Source organism: Adiantum capillus-veneris, chromosome 21, assembly GCF_014529385.1.
Source record: "Adiantum capillus-veneris isolate H3 chromosome 21, ASM1452938v2, whole genome shotgun sequence".
NCBI classification, from domain to species: Eukaryota; Viridiplantae; Streptophyta; class Polypodiopsida; order Polypodiales; family Pteridaceae; genus Adiantum; species Adiantum capillus-veneris.
In genome coordinates this window covers 65,170,567-65,193,918 of record NC_140951.1, presented here as the reverse complement: position 1 = coordinate 65,193,918, position 23,352 = coordinate 65,170,567, and the positions used below count along the sequence as shown (strand labels likewise).

The 23,352-nt window shown below is 43.0% G+C and overlaps 1 protein-coding gene across 3 annotated transcripts in view; it reads left to right on the top strand.

The window, feature by feature from the left end:
- Positions 1 to 20,812, top strand: part of LOC147431075 (lipid phosphate phosphatase 2-like) — a 151,504-nt gene extending 130,692 nt beyond the window's left edge. For all 3 annotated transcript variants that reach the window (XM_086493732.1, XM_086493734.1, XM_086493733.1), the window contains 2 exons: positions 20,292 to 20,351; positions 20,435 to 20,812. In XM_086493732.1, the coding sequence (XP_086349858.1) occupies positions 20,292 to 20,351; positions 20,435 to 20,595 (221 nt within the window). In that variant the 3' untranslated portion in view covers positions 20,596 to 20,812. The remainder of the gene's footprint in view (positions 1 to 20,291; positions 20,352 to 20,434) is intronic.
- The last annotated feature ends 2,540 nt before the right edge of the window (positions 20,813 to 23,352 follow it).

Genomic DNA, 23,352 nt, shown 5'->3' with positions numbered 1-23,352 from the left:
TACAATGCTTTGGACTTGCCGATGATGTCGACGACGATGAGGACGACGTCGAGACGGGCTGAAATCTGAAAACGCTAATGGATGAAATCTACAAATATTTATTTGCTGAATTCTGACTCTATGTCGATGATGATGTCGAGATCTTGTCGCGATGAATCTGCAAAACGCTAGGGGCTGATCTGCAAATAAAAAACGCTAGGGCTGAATAGGAGTCTGCTACAAAAACGCTAGTCTTCTGCTGGTCCTGCTGTTGCCGAGCTGATCTGCAATGCAGAAACACCAGGGGTTGGTGATGGCTGAGAACGTTGGGCTTTTCTGATGAAAAACGCGAGGCTTGCTGCCAGGAAGGTCTTGCCGAGAAGGCGCCTGTTGAACAAGTTGTTCCTGCTGCCTCTTCTGCCGAAAAGTGCTAGTGCTAGGTTTCTTATGTACTTGCTTATCAAAATTGCCCTACCCAGTTTCCCAACAAAAGTCACTCAAAAATAATAAGTGAAAATTGGCTAAAATAGGGAAAATAGGTCTATTGGTATAAGCATGTTAACTTGTCATGCTTTTTGGTGTCTCGGACAATGCTAGTAAGAGGTGCTTGTTAGCATCTATTCAAAACCAAAGAGCAAGTGAAGTTTGAAATTTTAATAACGATAAGATATATTATTTGTTCCCTCCCATATGGGGTGTGGCCTTTGTTTTCAGTTACGACGACGACGTGGGGTGTGGCCTCTGTTCTCTCTCTCTCTCTCTCTCTCTCTCTCTCTCTCTCTCTCTCTCTCTCTCTCTCTCTCTCTCTCTCTCTCTCTCTCTCTGTGGCGCAGACTCCATCTCTGTCTCACTCTCAGACCAGTTTACAGTTTGCCCTGTTCCTACTCCCTCCCTCCCTCTCTCTCTCTCTCTCTCTCTCTCTCTCTCTCTCTCTCTCTCTCTCTCTTTCTCTCTCTCTCTGCGGCGCAGACTCCCTCTCTGTCTCACTCTCAGACCAGTTTATAGTTTGCCCTGTTCCTACTCCCTCCCTCCCTCTCTCTCTCTCTCTCTCTCTCTCTCTCTCTCTCTCTCTCTCTCTCTCTCTCTCGCATTGCTTCTTGCCTCGAAGTTGAGTTGTCAAAGCTTAGCAGACTTGCAGATATGGAAAACCAGCAGACAACATTATTGCCACTAGAAATGGAGGCAGAAGGGAGCCATTACAGGAAATGAATCACAACTACCAGCATCCAGCTCTTTCTATTATCAGGAAATATGAGACAGAAAGAAAGCGTAAACAGCGGGAGCACCGACAGATGACAACTAAACGAGGACATCATGCTGTCGACGATGAGGAGAAAAGGAAAATCTCCTTCGAGATTGTGAAAGCTTTCAAGAGCAGGATTGAAGGTCTCAACAAAGAAGCAAAGTGTGAAATCTGGAATCTTGTTGCTCAACATCCGCTTGTTCGGGCAATCCGTGATCAGTCTTTAGAGGAGGAGACTGCTGTGCAGAGTGCAATTGTCTCCAATGTCCGCAACACACTAGCTATCGTCAAGTAGCCAGCTTCTAACGAGGAGCTGTTTTTGAAGAATGCAGCATTGCAGATGATGATAAATTCAAAGGAAAACATGCCTATTGCCAAATTCTCCAGGGTCCTAAAAGTCGACCGTCGCAGCTTGTTCAAAGCAAAATCACGGCAGGTGAAGTCTGGTGTCAATGCTCGACTGTTTTCATTGGCTGGATGTCACAAGCAACACCGTCATAGCCTTATCACAGATGAAATTAAGGAATTGGTCTACACATTTTGGACAGAGGAGACTCGTGTTTCACCCAACAAGAAGGATGTTTGTCGAAAGAGAGTGGGAAGGAAAAGATACATAAACACCCTGTGCACCTCGTGGATGAGTCTCAGGTGATCAATGACATACTTGCGCCATAACTTATGCATTCTAGCATGCTAGTAGTCTACCTAGCATACAGAGCATGCTAGTTATCACAATATGTTATGCTATGTATGCCACCTAGCATGTGTGCTAGCTAGCATAGTCTCACTCTTAGTATGCTGGGTATGCTGTTTAGCATGATAAGTATGCTGTCTAGCACAATATGTAAGCTACTATAACACCCTTTATGCTAGTTAGCATACCTATTATGCTACTAGCATGCTCAGAATGTTCTTTGACACAATGAGTATGCTAGCTACCGTATCGTAGTATGCTAACTAGCATAATGGGTAAGCTGGTTTATGGTATATGCTAGTTAGCATTCCTGTATGGTGGGTATGGTGTTCAGCATAAATCTTTGCTAGTTAGCATGCCTAGTGATCTTGAGGACTACGCTGGTTAGCACAATATGTATGCTACTTTAACACCTTTTATGCTAGTGTGCTAGCTATGCTATTCAACATAACAAGTGTGCTGGTTTACACAATATGTATGCTAGTTAGCATACCTTCTATTCTTCTTAGCACACTTTGTGTGGTTAACCGTGACTCATATGTTAAACTACACACTGATTTTGCTTGTTAGCACAGCTAGTATGCTAGTTAGCATACTCAGCTGTGCTAACTAGCAATATAGCATGTTAGTAAGCATACTCAGCTAGGTAACTAGCATGCTGAGTATGCTAGTTAGCACAGCTAAGAATGCTAAGTAGCATAACGGGTAAGCTGGTTTATGCTAGTATGCTAGTTAGCATATTCAGCTATACTAACTAGCATACTCAACATGCTCATGAGTATGTTAGTTAGCACAGCTGAGAATGCTAAGTAGCATAACGGGTAAGCTGATTTATGCTAGTTAGGATTCGTAGTGTGCTGGCTATGCTGATCAACATAATAAGTGTGCTAGTTAACACAATATGTATGCTAGTTAGCATACCTTCTATTCTTCTTAGCACACATTCATGTGGTTAACAATGACTCATATGCTAAATTACACACTGATTATGCTTGTTAGCACAGCTAGTATGCTAGTTAGCATATTCAGCTATGCTAACTAGCATACTCAGCATGCTGATGAGTATGCTAGTTAGCACAGCTAGTATGCTAACTAGTATGTGATGAGTATGCTAGTTAGCACAGCTAGTATGCTAACTCAGCATGCTAGTTAGCATACTCAGCATGCTAACTAGCATGCTAATGAGTATACTCAGCATGCTAACTAGCATGCTGATGAGTATGCCTCGTATGCTAAACTACACACTGATTGTGCTTGTTAGCACAGCCAGTATTCTAGTTAGCATACTCAGCATGCTAGTTAGCATACTCAGCTTGCTAACTAGCATGCTAATGAATATGCTAGTTAGCACAACTAGTATGCTATCTAGTATGTTGATGAGTATGCTAGTTAGCACAGCTAGTATGCTAACTCAGCATGCTAGTTAGCATACTCAGCATGCTAACTAGCATGCTGATGAGTATACTCAGCATGCTGATGAGTATGCCTCGTATGCTAAACTACACACTGATTGTGCTTGTTAGCACAGCTAGTATGCTAGTTAGCATATTCAGCTATGCTAACTAGCATACTCAGCATGCTGATGAGTATGCTAGTTAGCACAGCTAGTATGCTAACTAGTATGTGATGAGTATGCTAGTTAGCACAGCTAGTATGCTAACTCAGCATGCTAGTTAGCATACTCAGCATGCTAACTAGCATGCTAATGAGTATACTCAGCATGCTAACTAGCATGCTAATGAGTATACTCAGCATGCTAACTAGCATGCTGATGAGTATGCCTCGTATGCTAAACTACACACTGATTGTGCTTGTTAGCACAGCCAGTATTCTAGTTAGCATACTCAGCATGCTAGTTAGCATACTCAGCTTGCTAACTAGCATGCTAATGAATATGCTAGTTAGCACAACTAGTATGCTATCTAGTATGTTGATGAGTATGCTAGTTAGCACAGCTAGTATGCTAACTCAGCATGCTAGTTAGCATACTCAGCATGCTAACTAGCATGCTGATGAGTATACTCAGCATGCTGATGAGTATGCCTCGTATGCTAAACTACACACTGATTGTGCTTGTTAGCACAGCTAGTATGCTAGTATGCTAACTCAGCATGCTAACTAGCATGTTGATGAGTATGCTAACTAGTATGCTGATGAGTATGCTAGTTAGCACAGCTAGTATGCTAACTCAGCATGCTAGTTAGCATACTCAGCATGCTAACTAGCATGTTGATGAGTATACTCAGCATGCTAACTAGCATGCTGATGAGTATGCCTCGTATGCTACACTACACACTGATTGTGCTTGTTAGCACAGCTAGTATTTTAGTTAGCATACTCAGCTATGCTAGTTAGCATACTCAGCATGCTAACTAGCATGCTTAGTATACAATGTTATACCCAGTTACATGCATGTTAGGACCATACCCAGTTACATGCATGTTAGGACCATACAATGTGCTGTTTAACACACCAATTTGTTTCTATGGTCGATTCATTAAGTAGCAATGCGTATAGTCCTGTTTGGATTATTTCTCCTAGTAAACATACTGATCAAATATGGATATTGCAGGTTGAGCTCTTTCAAAGATTCAAACAAAAACATCTAGATTGCAAGATTGGCATGAGGATGTTTGAGATGTTAAAGCCATTCTTTTGCAGGAGGCTGAAGGATAGGTACACATACTGTTGCGAATACCATGTGCGGATGACCTTTTTGAAAGACGCACTGAACCACATGCGCTCTCGTGCTTTTGGGCTGCATTATACATGTTGCAATTGTGTATGCAATATCTGTGCTACAGGCAAGAACATTAGCAGCGGCTGCCTGGCTTCACATCACACGTTCAAAGGTGTCACACAGATGTGGAAGTCCGTTCTCTGTCCAAAGCCAGGAGATGCAGTTTTCCATAGAAGGGAATGCTTGATGGGAGACTGTAAAATATGTGGAGTAAAGAAGTTAGAATTATGTTGCTGAGAAACAGCAAAGCAAGGTAAGAGTATTAATGTGAAAGTATTTGCGTATGTAGAAGCAAAAGACGGGCATGGAAACAGTAAGAAAAGAAAAGATCTTTTGCATAAAGAAATGCAGTGCTGGGAGTCTCTTCGACAGTTGCAGACCAAGTTGAACTTCTTCATCACTCATAACTATGTGGCACGATGGCAAGGACAACAATTTAAGGATTGTATACTTCGCTTTCCGGATGATGTCATTGTCTCAGTTGTTGACTTTGCTGAAAATTACGCCTTAAAGGAGGAAAATGAGATTCAGTCAATGCATTGGCACTCTAGTCAAGTAACTATTTTTGTACACATAACGTACTACCGCAAGGCAGGGGAGGTAGTCAAAACAATCCACTTCTTCATATCAAATGATAGGGTGCATGACACACTGTTTGTGCAACATTGCTTCATGCTACACCGTGACTGGTTACAACAAGAGGGTGTCACTTGTAAACAACATTGGGTGTGGTCAGATGGTGCGGCCTTGCAATTCAAGGGAGCTAGGCCTTTCTATTTTGTTGCAAGATATGGTGGACTCACAGGGATTGGGATGAGCTGGTTCTTCTTTGGATCAGGGCATGGCAAGGGCGAGCATGATGGTGCAGGAGCAGTTGTGAAAAGAACCTTGACCCATGAACAACTAAAACCTAATGGAGCTATATTGCAGTGTGCAGCAGATGTGGTTGCTTATTGCCAGGCCAACCTATCGTAGGGAGCATCTGCATCATATCCTTCAAAAGAAACGGAATGTGCTCCTGTGTTTTGGGAGGTTAAAGAGGGAGATGTTAACAGGGAAGTTAAGTGGAATTGTGCCACTGTGGCAAAAACTCTCTCTTTGCATGCTATTCGTGGTCACAACCCGTAGGATCTAACTGCCCTTGGAACAAGAAAGTTGGCATGCTTCTGTGATGCATGCATGAACGGAAGGTGGAATCGCTGCATCAATAAAGCTCACGTGGAGGCTTGGGATTATTTGAGCAAACAGATGAAGTTTCGACACAGGAAGTCGTTGGCTATGATGACTTCACATACGAAGGTCATCATGATGTGTTGAGTAGCGCTCTATGTTCTAGAGACACATTTGGTGTAAATCCAGATGCTTTAACCAACGCCGAAGATGTGGATTTCTATCTGGTCAAGTGTGTTGCAGAAAAGGAGAAGGTGGAGAAGGGGTACATTGATGAATGGAGCAATGTAATTGACAGAGGCTCATATGTTGTGCAAGGACTGTATTACAAGCAATTGGATGCATACACCTTCAAGCTAAACCACAAGCAGCCTATCGTCCACCTACTTTCACATCTGGTGCGGTGTATCAAAATACCCATGGAGCAGGTGCCAAGGAGAAGGCAGGTGTACACAATCACTCCAGAAAGCTATGAAGCAATCTGTAATAGCATGCCCTTGAGCTTTTAAGTTGTATCCACTGGATTTTCTATATACCACTTTGCTGTAAGGGTATGCAGTTTTATTATAAAGTTGGTTTTGTGTCGGCATGCTAACTATCAAACTGTTTACATTAATTGCCAGCATCAAATTATTTACATAGGGTTCAATTTTACAATGACAGTCACTGCCCCCAAAACCCTTTAGGCCTCCTCGGAGGGCGCTTGTAGTGACCGGGCTGTCCTTCTCGCTGTTTGTCTTCTTTCTGCTGCCTCTTTTCTTTTCTCTTTGCTTCCTCCTTTCTCTCTGCTTCCTCCTCTGCTTCTAGGTTGGCACTATGCGGCTCCCTTTCTCTTCTTTCCCTCTCCAGCTTTTCTTTCTCTCTTTCTGCTTCTAGGTCAGCTTCCCGCTGTTTGCGATGAATTTCTTCCAGTATTTTAGGCTCTAAATCCATCTTTTGAATGTCAAGCAAACGTATGACGACTGCATCAGAAAACTCATCTGAGCTTGTCTCAAACACATTATCAGCAACATATGCTTCCTGATATCCGTTTGCAGCCAAAGAAAAAGCCAAGACTTCAAAGTTTCTAAAAGGAACTTTTCCCTCTGCTCAGCACTTTGGTGCTCTAGACTGGGAGTAACAAGCCAAGTTTGTGGTGGGTTCTGAAACACTTTGTAGAAGCTATTATCGATTATAAGTGTGTTTTGGGCGTTGTACCCCGGAGTGTGCTTCCAGAACAAGGATAAGTCTTTCATAAACACAGGCTTGCTCTGGATCTGCCAGGATTGCTTTGTACAGTGCGCTTGAGCAAAAAAACCAGTAATCTTTCGCACCTGCTCTTTAAAAACAGTACGGCAAATACTCATGACTTTACTATGGAGGCTTGTGCTCCATATAAACACATTAAAGAACTGCAAGCATCAGTCCAAAAAAAAAAGGTTGTCCTTGCGACAGAACACCTGCTTATCAAGTACATCGTATTTCAGCATTTCATGTGCATATGCCGGGGTTTTTCACCAAAGCGAGGCTCTACCACTGCCACCAAAAGACCGTTCAGGTCCAACACCAGAGCCCTTTTTTCATCACATAAACGCTTAGGCACCCATATTGGGTCTGGTAGAGGATACCATTCAACAAAAATAACTGGCCCACTTGGATGCACTTAATTTAGGCGCTTAATAATACTACGGGCAAGTTGTGAATATTGTTCAAGGCGTTTTTCAATCTCCATTTTCTGTCCCCTTAACTGCCTGGCTTTGTGGACTCGCCATCTCCGTAATTTCTGCTATTGCATGGCCGCAGTTGCATCAGGCATGACGATTAATGCCTGTTTCTCTTCCTCTGCAGGCAAACCGCGATACGAAATGAACAAGTTTAAAAAAAAAACCCGCAAAATTTATAATGAACTATTACAATGAACTGCTGCTCAGATTTATATTGCACAAAAATACATTTTCATTGGAAAACAAAATGCATGTCAGTTACAATACGCATTTGGGTTTCAAAATGGTCTAGCATATACAGTGAAGAGCACAACCGGGTAGCGAGCAATAAGTCTTAACACAATTTTTTGCAAGCTCTTGAGCGGGTGGCTTTTTTTTCACCTTTGGAGCTTTCAGCCTTGTCCGAACCACAAGCTGTGCTTGCAATGTCTTCGGGTACTTCTTCAAGGCCAACTTTTCTTTTCAGCCGAGCTTTACGCAAAAAACCCTTGAGAGGGCTGTTGTCACCAACTTCTTGCTCATCTTCTATGTTGTCATTCTTCAAAGTTTCCCCTGAGCCACTAGCCATTGTCTGCTGAGAAGCTTTTGCTTTGTCAGTTGCAGCAGGCATCGCTGGCACACGAGGAGCCATGACAAAAAAATCATCTTCTGAGTTCCTGCTCACATCACCGCCTTCCTCCGTTGTTTTCATGCTTTCATTTGGCATCTGCTGGGAGCCCTCATCCACCCCTTCACTCCTTGCATCCAGCTCAACACCCTTCTCCGTCGAAGGATTCTCACCTGTATCCAGCTCTTCACTCTCCTCGATCGAAAGGTCCTCCATTACAGCCTTTCCCTTGCCCTTCGTGTCATGCACACTGCCCACATCACGGAGGGACTGCCACATGCCTGCAACAAAAAACGTGGATTAAGACTCATATAAGCATGTCAAGTATGCTAGAAAATGTTTGATATGCTGTGACTATGTGTATGGCCTGGCATACATTGGAATCCATTATGCTGACAAGCCCAGTATGCTAATTCGAATTGCTGAGTATGCTAACTAGCATATCCAATATGCTAGTTTGCATCTGGAGATGGTAGCTTACTTACTAGATTTGCCATTATGACAAACTTACTCTAGTCTGTACACTGAGCACAAGGACAAGTATGCTAATTAGCTTACAAGATATGCTAATTAGCATATCAAGTCAACACACTCAGTATTCTAATCAACACTGTGGGTATGCTAATAAGCACACCCTGTACGCTAAAAGACAGTCCTTGTATGCTAGCTACTAGCAGTCCCTGTATGCTAACTAGCATATTTGGTATGCTTATTAGCATACCTTTTACTCACTGTAGTAGCTTATTATCGTATCAAGTATGCTCATTAGCACATCCAGGATGCTTCAAGCATAACCAGTGAGCTAATTAACATACTTATAGTATGCTTATTAGCACACCTAGTATGCTAATTACCATATCCAATATGCTAGTTAGCATCTGGATATAGTAGTTAACTTACTAGATATGCTATTATGCCAAACTTTGTCTAGTCTGTGCACTGCTAATCTTGTATGCTAATTAGCATATCGTGTGTTCAGTGTACAGACTAGACTAAGTTTGGCATAATAGCATATCTAGTAAGTTAACTACTATATCCAGATGCTAACTAGCATATTGGATATGCTAATTAGCATACTGGGTGTGCTAATAAGCATACTATAAGTATGTTAATTAGCTCACTGGTTATGCTTAAAAGCATCCTGGATGTGCTAATGAGTATACTTGATACGCTAATAAGCTAGTACAGTGAGTAAAAGGTATGCTAATAAGCATACCAAATATGCTAGTTAGCATACAGGGACTGCTAGTAGCTAGTATACAAAGACTGTCTTTTAGCGTACAGGGTGTGCTTATTAGCATACCCCCAATGTTAATTAGAATACTGAGTGTGTTGACTGGATAGGCTAATTAGCATACTTATGCTCAGTGTAGAGACTAGAGACTAGAGTAAGTTTGTCATAATGGCAAATCTAGTAAGTAAGCTACCATCTCCAGATGCAAACTAGCATATTGGATATGCTAGCTAGCATACTCAGCAATTCGAATTAGCATACTGGGCTTGTCAGCATAATGGATTCTAATGTATGCTAGGCCGCACACATAGTCACAGTATATCAAACATTTTCTAGTATACATGACATGCTTATATGAGTCTTAAGCCACGTTTTTTGTTGCAGGCCTGTGGCAGTCTCTCCGTGATGTGGGTAGTGTGCATGACACGAACGGCAAGGGAAAAGCTGTAATGGAGGACCTTTCGATCGAGGAGAGTGATGAGCTTGAAACAGGTGAGAACCCTTCGACGGAGAAGGGTGTTGAGTATTGGGATTAAAGCCCAAGTGGCCTCTTATACGGATATGGCCGGCCGCCCGCCTAACTCACTTATCACCAACTCTTTGTATATACTCACATATACTTCTGTGAATAATAAGGTTTTGGGAGATAACCCTTCAAACGGATTCTCTGCGTACTGTGTAAGCTCTCTGTGTATCTGTGTGTGTGTGTGTGTGAGTCGATCCACGCTACGCTACGCTCCGCTCCGCGACTTCAATTGGTATCAGAGCTTGGTTCAGTGCGGTTTTGCGAAATCGCGCGCGCGCACTTATCAAGCAGATTTTGGATCCGGAGCTTGGAAATTTACACTCAGCGTTCGGGGAGTATTTCCGGTAGGTGACCTCGGGTTTTACCCCCCTTTCGAAGCTGTTTATGCCCTCAGAATTTTGTTCTGAGCACTACATCAGAAAATAGGTTTCAGCCGCAAAGAAACCTGTCCTGTGTAGATTGGCAAGCAGGAGGTGGTCGGCATCAATATCGGCATCGACATACATCACTCATTAGTCTCATTAGTCTTCAAAGCATCATCTATAGACCAGGTACACATATATATCATCAGATATATATATTGCAGTCTGCATTGCTACTCTTGTGCTTGCCAGGTTCCAGGGGAGGTGTGGCCATACGACGGCTTGACACCACTGGCATGTATTGCAGATTGATGTACTGTGATTGTGGGTCTGCTAGTTGTGAGTCACGCTAGCAGACAGACCGCCGCAGCGGTCATAGGACAGTGATTGGTCTATTGTAGGATGTATGCTAGTTCTGGGCAGTTTGCTGAGCCATCTGTGAGGGTCGTGTGTGAGGTTTTTTGAAGCCAAGCACTAGGGGCTGGGTTACCCAATGTGAGGTGGATTAGGTTGCTGGAGTTCCCCTCTACACGCATCCTCTTCGGCGACTTTTATCCCATAGGATGTATGACTTTGTGTAGACACTGGATTGCATCTTATGCGTCAGGCCGTTGAGGCATTGTTCGAGGTTCAGTCTTGAGACAGATACAGGTTTGGTCATCGCCCAGACAGGAGACTGTGCATGCTTACAGGATAGCATATTACAGAGATTTTCAGATTTGTCACTGGTCAGCTATTTATGATTGTTTTTTGAGCTATTTTTTGGTTCCCAAAGCCAGTTTATAGGGGTAACTCTGCCGGATTTTTCCCAGGAGTAAACAGTTTGGCAGATATGGCATCTTCTCAAAGTGAGACTCTTTACAACATAAAGAATCTGGATGGCACAAACTTTCTATTTTGGAAGAAGCAGATTTGACAGGTTTTGGTGCAAAAAAAACAAGTGAAGCCACTGAAGCTCAAAGGGGAGAGACCAGAAGGTATGGCTGAAGATGAGTGGGAAGACCTTGACGAGTTAGCTTGTTCCACAATCATGCTGACACTGGCAGAAAATGTTCACTTCAACGTAGCAGAAGAGACTACAGCATATGGCGTATAGAAAAAGATATGTGGTACGTACGAGAAACAAAGTGCTGCTTCTCAGATTTACTGGCTCAAGAAATTGGTGGATTTGAAGATGAAGGAAGGGACAGCCATGTCGAATCATCTCAATGAATTTCACACAATTTTCAGTCAGTTAACAGCACAAGAGATAGTCTTTCCAGATTCAGTGAAGGCTATGTTTCTCTTAATCACTTTGCCAGACAGTTGGGATACTTTTCGCACAGCGTTGAGTAATTCTGTCGCGCCAGAAGGTCTTACAAGTGCCAATGTAGAAGGCAGCTTGCTCACAGAGGAAGTGAACAGGAAGAACATTGACAAAGGCAAAGGAAATAGTGCTTTGGTCGTTCGAGGGAGACAACAGTCTAAAGAGAAGAAGGGTAAGAAGGCACAAAACCGAAGTAAGTCTCGTGACTCCAAGTCAAAGGATGACATAGAATGCTACCATTGTGGCAAGAAGGGTCACATGAAGAGAGACTGTACGAAGTGGAAACAAGAAAAAGGTAAAACAAAGAGTTCTGAGCAAGATGAAAAGAAGAGTTCAGTGAAGATTGAAAAGGTGAATGTCACAGGATCTGGTTCAGACAGTGATTCTGGTATAGCACCTGGTGACATCTTCCTCACAAACAATCTTGATTCTGTTTTCTTGACTGCAGAGGATGGACATACTATGAGTGATTGGATTATCGACTCAGGGGTATCTTTACATGTTTCTCCGCACAAAGAGTGGTTTACATCATATGTGACTACTAAAGATTATGTCAGACTTGGCAATGAGCAGGTTTTTGACATACTTGGAGTGGGAGATGTGCAGTTGAAGTTTCGGAATGGCTCTTCTTTATGGCTCAAGAATGTCAGACATGTTCCAGCAATCCGAAAGAGCTTAATCAGTACAGGGAAGTTGGATGATGCGGGTTATGTGACAGTTTTTGGTTTTTGCGCTTGGAAGATCTCCAAAGGTTCGATGACTGTAGCACATGGCAGCAAGTCAGGAACTTTGTACACTTTACATGTTTCAGAGGTTAAAAACCATGTAATTAATGTGATTGAGCAGCCAAGTGTGTCACTGTGGCATCGTAGGCTGGGACATATGTCAAAAAGAGGAATGGAAATACTTTCTCATTATGGTTATTTGCTTGGTTTTTCATTTCAAGATTTCGAGTTTTGTGAGCATTGTGTTTATGGTAAGCAAACACAGGAACCGCACAGATCAAAGAGGAATCGTAGGGACGAACGGTTAGCTCTTGTGCACAGTGATCTATGCAGACCAATGCCTAGTTTGTCACTAGGGGGAGCAGCGTACTTTTATACATTTATAGATGACTATTCTGGCAAAGTATGGGTTTACTTCTTGAAGCACAAGGATGAGGTGCTCAAGGTCTTCAAGTCGTTCTTGCAGCTTGTGGAGAATCAGAGTGGTCAGAAGCTGAAGTGCTTGAGAACTGACAATGATGGAGAGTATGTTTCCAAAGCTTTTCAAGACTTTTGTGAATCAAAAGGGATTAAGCGGGAACTTACTGCACCATATAATCCTTCACAGAATGGGGTTACCGAACGTATGAAGAGAACCATACAAGAGAAGGTCAGAAGCATGTTGTTAAATGCTGAGTTGCTTGATGGATTTTGGGCGGAATCAGTGGCTACAGCAGGCCATTTGATCAACAGGTCTCCTAGTAGGGTTCTGGAGAAGAGTGCAGTGGCCGAGATGCTATGGACAGGCAAGGCATCTTCGTATAAGCATCTTAGAGTCTTTGGTTGTGAAGCTTATAGCCATATTCCTAAGGAGTTCAGGAATAAGTTAGAACCAAAGAGCAAAAAGTGTATTTTTCTTGGCTACGGAGGATTGGGCGAGATGGGTTATCGGCTTTGGGATCCTGAGTCCAGAAAAGTTATTCGTAGCAATGATGTGCATTTCAATGAAGCCAAGTTTCACGCTAAGCCAAAGAAGACAGAGGAGATCAGAAGAGTTGTCTTCAGGGAAGATGGACCTAGTGCTAGTACATCAAGACAGCAGGGTCATGCTCAGGAACAACCTATAGTGGCTAGAGAGGCAGAATCAGTTGTGGCGAGACGTTCTGAGCGTGTTTCGAAACCACCTGATCGTTATGTGCCATCTCTAAATTATGTCATGCTCACAGATTGCGGAGAACCATCTTGTTACAAGGAAGCGTTACAAGTGGTTGACTCGAACAAATGACAGTTGGCCATGCAGTCAGAGATGACAGCTCTACATAAAAACCAGACATGGAAGCTAGTTAAATTACCACAGGGCAGAAAGGCTCTACCTTGTAAATGGGTTTACAGGTATAAGATCACCGCTCATGATAGTCAGCCAAAGTACAAAGCAAGGCTTCTTGTCAAGGGCTTTAAGAAAGAACAAGGCATTGACTTTGATGAAGTCTTCTCTCCAGTGGTCAAGATGACTACATTGAGATGCTTTCTTGCATTGGTTGCCATATTGGATTTGGTGTTGCACCAAATGGATGTCAAGACAGCGTTCTTGCATGGTGATTTAGATGTGGAAATTTACATGCAGCAGCCAGAAGGGTTTGTTAAGAAAGTCAAGGAAGATTTGGTATGCCAGTTGTTAAAAAGTCTTTATGGCTTAAAACAATCACCGAGGGCATGGTACCATAAGTTCCACCAGTTTATGCTTTCTCAAGGCTACAAACGTAGTGAGTTCGATCACTGTCTATATACGAAGAAGGCTAAGGATGGCAGTTGGTTGATCCTTATTTTGTATGTGGATGACATGTTGATTGCTGGCAAACACTTGGAAGAAATTTCAGCTTTGAAGTCAAAGATGGCAAAATCGTTTGACATGAAAGACATGGGTGAGGCAAGTCAGATACTTGGTATGCGCATTGAGAGAGACAGATCAAAGAAGTTGATTTGGTTATCTCAAACAGAGTATATTGACAAGGTTTTGCAACGTTTCAATATGGAGAAGGGAAAGGCATTGAGTGTTTTATTGCCACCATATGTGAAACTTAGCAAACAAGATTGTCCTGTGTCTGAGGAAGAAAAGGTTGAAATGGATAAGATTCCATATGCGTCTGCAGTGGGTAGTTTGATGTATGCAATGATTGCTACACGTCCGGATATTGCATTTGCAGTGGGAGTGGTTAGCAGATATATGTCAAATCCCGGCAAGAAACATTGGGAGGCAGTGAAAGGTATCATGAGATACTTAAAACATACAAAGAGTATGTGCATATGCTATGGTAGTCAGGGTTTGAGTGTTAGAGGATACACTGTCTCAGATTATGCAGGAGACTTGGATAAGAGGAGATCTACATCAGGCTATGTCTTTACGTTGGCTGGAGGTGCCATATCATGGCGATCTCGATTACAAGATTGTGTTACGCAGTCTACTACATAAGCTGAGTATGTTGCAGCAAATGAGGCATGCAAAGAAGCTATTTGGCTTGGTAGATTGGTAGCAGACTTGGGAATCAAAGTAGATATGCCAGAGTTATATTGTGATAGTCAAAGTGCTATATAATTGGCAAAGAATCCAGTGTTCCATTCAAAGACTAAGCATATTGATGTGAAATATCACTTCATTAGGGAAGTACTTGAAGAAGAGCAAATACAACTGCTGAAGATCCACACCAAGGACAATCCTGCTGATCTACTCACAAAGGGACTTCCAGGAGACGGCTTTGTGCATTGTCGTGAGTTATTGAGCATTGGATAGATGGCAGCCATGTAAATCTTTGTACATTTATGTTCATAGATTTACAGTTACTTAACGTGCCACATTGGACTTTAAGTGGGAGGTTGTTGGGATTAAAGCCCAAGTGGCCTCTTATACGGATATGGCCGGCCGCCCGCCTAACTCACTTATCACTAACTCTTTGTATATACTCACATATACTTTTGTGAATAATAAGGTTTTGGGAGATAACCCTTCAAACGGATTCTCTGCGTACTGTGTAAGCTCTCTGTGTATCTGTGTGTGTGTGTATGTGTGAGTCGATCCACGCTCCGCTTCGCGACTTCATTGAGTTGGATGCAAGGAGTGAAGGGGTGGATGAGGACTCCCAGCAGATGCCAAATGAAAGCATGAAAACAACAGAGGAAGGCGGTGATGTGAGCAGGAACTCAGAAGATGAAAAAGAAGAAGATTTTTTTGTCATGGCTCCTCGTGTGCCAGCAATGCCTGCTGCAACCGACAAAGCAGAAGCTTCTCAGCAGACAGTGGCCAGTGGCTCAGGGGAAACTTTGAAGAATGACAATATAGAAGATGAGCAAGAAGTTGGTGACAACAGCCCTCTCGAGGGTTTTTTGCGTTAAGCTCAGCTGAAAAGAAAAGTTGGCCTTGCAGAGGTACCCGAAGACATTGCAAGCACAACCTGTGGTTCGGACAAGGCTGAAAGCTCGAAAGGTGAAAAGAAAGCCACCCGCTCAAGAGCTTGCAAAAAATTGTGTTAAGACTTATTGCTCGCTACCTGGTTGTGCCCTTCACTATATATGCTAGACCATTTTGAAACCCAAATGCGTATTGTAACTGACATGCATTTTGTTTTCCAATGAAAATGCATTTTTGTGCAATATAAATCTAAGCAGCAGTTCATTGTAATAGTTCATTATAATTTTTGCGGTTTTTTTTTTTAACTCGTTCATTTCGTATTGCGGTTTCCCTACAGAGGAAGAGAAACAGACATTAATCGTCATGCCTGATGCAACTGCGGCCATGCAATGGCAGAAATTACGGAGATGGCGAGTCCACAAAGCCAGGCAGTTAAGGAGACAGAAAATGGAGATTGAAAAACGCCTTGAACGATATTCACAGGTTGCCCGTAGTATTATTGAGCGCCTAAATTATGTGCACCCAAGTGGGCCGGTTATTTTTGTTGAATGGTATCCTCTACCAGACCCAATACGGGTGCCTAAGCGTTTATGTGATGAAAAAAGGGCTCTGGTGCTCGACCTGAACGGTCTTTTGGTGGCAGTGGTAGAGCCTCGCTTTGGTGAAAAGCCCCCGGCATATGCAGATGAAATGCTGAAATACGATGTACTTGATAAGCAGGTGTTTTGTCGCAAGGACAACCTTTTTTTTTTTTGGACTGGTGCCTGCAGTTCTTTAATGTGTTTATATGGAGCACAAGCCTCCATAGTAAAGTCATGAGTATTTGCCGTACTGTTTTTAAAGAGCAGGTGCGAAAGATTACTGGGTTTTTTGCTCAAGCGCACTGTACAAAGCAATCCTGGCAGATCCAGAGCAAGCGTGTGTTTATGAAAGACTTATCCTTGTTCTGGAAGCACACTCCGGGGTACAACGCCCAAAACACACTTATAATCGATAATAGCTTCTACAAAGTGTTTCAGAACCCACCACAAACTTGGCTTGTTACTCCCAGTCTAGAGCACCAGAGTGCTGAGCAGAGGGAAAAGTTCCTTTTAGAAACTTTGAAGTCCTGGCTTTTCCTTTGGCTGCAAACGGATATCAGGAAGCATATGTTGCTGATAATGTGTTTGAGACAGGCTCATATGAGTTTTCTGATGCAGTCGTCATACGCTTGCTTGACATTCAAAAGATGGATTTAGAGGCTAAAAGACTGGAAGAAATTCATCGCAAACAGCGGAAAGCTGACCTAGAATCAGAAAGAGAGAAAGAAAAGCTGGAGAGGGAAAGAAGAGAAAGGGAGCAGCATAGTGCCAACCTAGAAGCAGAGGAGGAAGCAAAGAGAAACAAGGAAGCAAAGAGAAAAGAAAAGAGGCAGCAGGAAGAAGACAAACAGCGAGAAGGACAGCCCGGTCACTACAAGCGCCCTCCGAGGAGGCTTAAAGGGTTTTGGGGGCAGTGACTGTCATTGTAAAATTGAACCCTATATAAATAATTTGATGCTCGCAATTAATGTAAACAGTTTGATAGTTAGCATGCTAACTCAGCATGCTGACACAAAACCAACTTTATAATAAAACTGTATACCCTTATAGCAAAGTGGTGTATAGAAAATCCAGTGGATACAACTTAAAAGCTGAAGGGCATGTTATTACAGATTGCTTCATAGCTTTCTGGAGTGATTGTGTACACCTGTCTTCTCCTTGGGACGTGCTCCATGGGTATTTTGATACATCGCACGAGATGTGAAAGTAGGTGGACGATAGGATTCTTGTGGTCTAGCTTGAAGGTTTATGCATCCAATTGCTTGTAATACAGTCCTTGCACAACATATGAGCCTCTATCAATTACATTGCTCCATTCATCAATGTACCCCTTCTCCACCTTCTCCTTTTCTGCAACACACTTGACCAGATAGAAATCCACATCTTCGGCGATCTGGATTTACAGCAAATGTGTCTCCACAATATAGAGCGCTACTCAACACATCATGATGACCTTCGTATGTGAAGCCATCATAGCCAACGACTTCCTCTGTTGAAACTTCATCTGTTTGCTCAAGTAATGGTTGCAGAATTTGATAATCCCAACCCTCCACGTGAGCTTTATTGATGCAGCGATTCCACCTTCCGTTCATGCATGCATCACAAAAGCATGCCAACTTTCTTGTTGCAAGGGCAGTTGGATCCTGTGGGTTGTGACCACGAATAGCATGCAAAGAGCGAGTTTTTGCCACAGTGGCACAATTCCACTTAACTTCCCTGTTAACATCTCCCTCTTTAACCTCCCAGAACACACGAGCACATTCCCTTTCTTTTGATATGATGCAGGTGCTCCCTGCGATAGGTTGGCCTGGCAATAAGCAACCACATCTGCTGCACACTGCAATATAGCTCCATTAGGTTTTAGTTGTTCATGGGTCAAGGTTCTTTTCACAACTGCTCCTGCACCATCATGCTCGCCCTTGCCATGCCCTGATCCAAAGAAGAACCAGCTCATCCCAATCCCTGTGAGTCCACCATATCTTGCAACAAAATAGAATGGCCTGGCTCCCTTGAATTGTGAGGCCGCACCATCTGACCACACCCAATGTTGTTTACAAGTGACACCCTCTTGTTGTAACCAGTCACGGTGTAGCATGAAGCAATGTTGCACAAACAGTGTGTCATGCACCCTATCATTTGATATGAAGAAGTGGATTGTTTTGACTACCTCCCCTGCCTTGCGGTAGTACGTTATGTGTACAAAAATAGTTACTTGACTAGAGTGCCAATGCATTGTCTGAATCTCATTTTGCTCCTTGAAGGCGTATGTTTCAGCCAAGTCAACAACTGAGAAAATGACATCATCCGGAAAGTGAAGTATACAATCCTTAAATTGTTGTCCTTGCCATCGTGCCACATAGTTATGAGTGATGAAGAGCTTTAACTACAACAGTCGAAGAAACTCCCAACACTGCATTTCTTTATGCAAAAGATCTTTTCTCTTCTTGCTGTTTCCATGCTTGTCTTTTGCTTCTACATACGCAAATACTTTCACATTAATACTCTTACTTGGCTTTGCTGTTTCTAAGCAACATAATTCTAACTTGTTTACTCCACATATCTTACAGTCTCCCAGGCATTCCCTTCTATGGAAAACTGCATCTGCTGGCTTTGGACAGAGAATGGACTCCCACATCTGTGTGACACCTTTGAACGTGTGATGTGAAGCCAGGCAGCCGCTGCTAATGTTCTTGCCTGTAGCACAGATATTGCATACACAGTTGCAACATGTATCATGCAGCCCAAAAGCACGAGAGCGCATGTGATTCAGTGCGTCTTTCAAAAAGGTCATTTGCACATGGTATTCGCAACAGCATGTGTACCTATCCTTCAGCCTCCTGCAAAAGAATGGCTTTAACATTTCAAACATCCTCATGCCAATCTTGCAATCTGGATGTTTTTGTTTGAATCTTTGAAAGAGCTCAACCTGCAATATCCCACATAGGGTTAAATGTGCACGTGACAATAACCTAGCTTCAAACACCCACTTTGATAATATATATTTACCTACATTCTCAAAGATTGATAACATATAAAAGCATCTAGTAAAGTTGATCAATCATCTATAGGCTGTAGGTCATATCCAATAAATGTACACGTTTCGAATAAATTACATGGCCAGTAAATAGTAATTCATACAAGTGCTTTCATCAGTAAACCAAAATGCGCGAGTTACAATTATTCACACTACAACATCATCATATTCGAAAAGCACTTGAAAGAAAATGGACCAGGTGTTGGAAACAGTCTTGTTTTTCTAGCAGGGCCCATAGCTTTTAGACAATGCTTTTATGGTCTTTGAAGAAACTTGGTGTTTCTTGGGTGTTTCCAAAAAATGTGGTTGGTCTCAGAAAAAAGGAAAACAAAATTTTGAGCCATGGGTTGAAGTTTGTTATAACCCTTTTGATGTGGAGTAGGGGTCAGGGCCATGGTTGTTCACGTGAGTAGATGGACAGACCCCTATGTCTGATCCGTACCGTCGTGTAGGGAAGTCTAAACTAGTACATTAGGCGTCCGGTCAGTTTAATTGTTGACTGGACCAGATGTTATTTTGGGCAAATTTGAGACCTTTAGGCCACTATTGTCACATGGCCCATGGGCCAAGGCCCAAGGCTCAAGGGCGTGGGCCCAAAGTTCAAGCCTCATGTGCTGCAAAGATGCCATTTGGGACGTCAGCTCTTTTTTAGACTGTCTCTTTCATTCTTTCACAGTACATGTTGTACTAGGTTTTGCATAGTCCATCCCATACCGCACTAACACCTGGACGCTTGGATATGGCAACCTTTGCTGGGGCCACCATTCATGTCGCTTATTGTTTATGCCCGTTGAATTAGAGTGTGGGAGTCAGTGAAGCAGGCTTCCATGATGTTACAGAAATGGCGGACATGAGAAGACGGGGGGGCAAGGGGGGGGGATTTGAGTGGCTATGATAAAAGTCTAGGGAAAAATTTGGTGAAGGAAAAAGTTGATAATATGCCAATCTGCTCTTCTGAAATTAATTAGTGGTGTCCTTTTCTAACCTTGAGCTTTGTCGTTGCAGGCCTTGGAATGGCAATAATTTGCTACCATGAATTTTTTCCTTCGATATTTGGTGCAAATAGTAAGTTGATATGTTTTGTTGTTGTCTCATGTTCTCCATGTCCACTCGATGAAACTTATGATGTGATCACATGACTATTACAGGCATGGGACCTCACAGCTACCTTCAAATAGGCAACAACTTTAAACTGAAGTTCTTTCCTACGTTTCGCCAGCAACCTCATGAGGAATCTATATCAGCAGGAAATGGGCCTGAGCATGACATAGAGAGACCTTCTATGCATTCAAATCAGGACACACCTTAGAAATTGCGCTGTGCTTGCTTGCTGTTTTTGTCTAATGTATGTAATGTATTTCTTGATTTTTCATTCCTTCCAAATCAGGACAGTAAATTCAATCCTCAGCTAGAAATCCTCATGGAACTCAAGGGCACTCTTGACTGATCATTATTCTAAACATGGAGAACGTCATTGTCTGTGCTTATCTGCAGAAGCTAATGAATAAGCACAACCCTTGAATGAACTACCCACTCTCTCTCTCTCTCTCTCTCTCTCTCCGTCTTGGGGTTGTTGACATAATCGGACACTCAGGAATGGGTTTGTCTTTTATTTAATACATGTGTGCATCATCACATTGGATGTCTGAGAGGATATCACACTAGAGCGTGCGCCGTGCGGGTCTCCTCTCTAGGGATACTCCCGCCCCTTGGCATACTGCAGCCTCTTCAGTTTCCTTTTCTGGTATCCTGTGACTTTCTCTATCCGTCCCCCCCAAAACCTTCACAGCCCCAGTACTGGAGATAGAGACTTTCCTAGAGAGGTATACCCCCAGAGGAGAGATACCTACACAGAAGTATACCACCAGAGGAGATATTATGCCAGATTGGTCAGATAGAGCTAGAGTCTAGCATTATATTTGCCAGTGCACATCATACTATGAGATATGTGGGCGTTTTTCATCACCTTGATTGTGTGATATCTTTTTGGAGAATGTTGCAAGAAGACCTATGCCACTTGGCAGCACCTCATTGGAGGGAAATAATTATTATTAAAAATAGAGATTGCGAAATATGGCAAAGGTAGTGAGTTAATTTGGGAAAGGAGTGGAGCAGACCGTAGTCGGGGAGAGAGAGAATCAGCAACGGTTGAACTGGTGCACAGTCTTCTGCTACAGCAGAGAGAGAGAGAGAGAGAGAGAGAGAGAGAGAGAGAGAGAGAGAGAGAATCAGCCAAGCTTCCTGTCCGGAATCGTGTCTCTTGGAGTGCATTGTTTGCGGGATATGCCCAACATGGACAGGGCCAGAGCTCTGGACTGTTTTCTGCTGTGTAGAGAGAGAGAGAGAGAGAGAGAGAGAGAGAGAGAGAGAGAGAGAAATGAAATGAGACGAAATGTTATATTAACATCTTCAAGAGGCCAAAGTGACCTATGAGACCAAAAGTTACAATTGGTGATATAGTCTTGAGTACAAAAAGTACAAAGAATTGAAAAACTGAAACCGAGACAAACTAGGTGGGGAGAGGTGACGGGATGAGGGTTGATATAATGGGTTAGTTGAAACAAAGATGGATCAAACGAGATACAAATCATTAAATGAATTGGTTGTTGTCGAATCTCATCAATATCCTCCACGATCAATACTCTGACTGGTTGTCTTGCATGTTGAGCTAGGATGATCTGGATCCTTTGCTGTCACCTCCGTTGATGATGTGAGGCCCCCAATGGTCGTGGGTGCCTGGATCTGCCTAGCTCAATGGCTCGATCGATCCGCGTAACTTTGGTGTGGGTGGGATCTGAGATCTATTGTGATGATTGCTCCTCTGGTTGTCCCCTGGCTGGTGTAAAGAAGTCTACGATCTGTCTCTGAGACTGGCTCTCCCGTGATGTCCTCAGGAAGCTCTCTATGTTTGCACAGCTGTAGTAGAAACAATCCAAGACATCCCTGATGTTTATATCTCATGACTCTAAAGAATGGTCTCTTTGAACATACAATGGAAGCGGCCTCGTATCAAAGAGAGAGAGAGAGAGAGAGAGATTCGTGTTCGGAATCTTGTCTCTTGGAGTGCATTGATTGTGGGATATGCCCAATAGGGGCAGGGCCAGGAAGCTCTGGACTGTTTTCTGCTGCAGCAGGGGGGAGAGAGAGAGAGAGAGACATGTATGCCAAATGCGGTGTATATCATAAGAAGCACAAAAAGTTCTTGACGAGCTTCCTATTCCGAATTCTGTCTCTTGGAATGCTCTGATTGCGGGATATGCCCAACAGAGGTAGGGCAGGAAGCGCTGGGTTGTTTTCAGCAGATGCAAAGAGGGCAGCTCTCCAAATGCAATCACCTATGCTTGTATCTTGAGTGGCATTATGCAAGCTGCTTATATGGGCAAAAGAATTCACGATAATATTGTAAGACAGGGGGGCTGTTGGAAAAAAACAAGGTACTTGGCACTGCCTTGGCATGTATGCCAAATGTGGTGCACTTGAGAAAGCACAAAAAGTGCTCGAGGAGCTTATTGTTCGGAGCCGCGTCTCTTGGAATGCACTGATTACAAGATATGCACAAGAGGAGCAGGGTGAGAACGCTCTAGGCCGTTTTCAGCGAATGCAAAGTGAGGGCCTCTGTCCATATGCAATCACCTACACATGCATCTTGACGGCATGTGGCTCTACCCAACATGTTGATATGGGCTTAAATATTTGATCTTATATTGTTAGCCAAGGGCTATTGCAAAAAATGTCGTGCTTGGTAATGCCTTGGTCCACACATATCCGTTTTCTCTCGCAACTCCACCAAGCAATCAGCAATAAAGGCTACAAAAGAAAAAATGGAGAGCAAGAGAATGAGTCATTCTTTTGTGAGCTCACTTAAAGACTATGTTAAGCAGAAGGTTTTGTACCAAAGCAGTGAGATTCATGCTGACATTGTTAGCCAAGTGATGTTGACAAAAAATGCCATGCTTGCCACAAGTATGCTGTTATGACTCCAGCCACACTCTCCTCCCTTCTGCTTACTACGTGCTATCATGTCAACATATTCAAGGTTGTGGATTGCCTCCTTGATAGTACACAT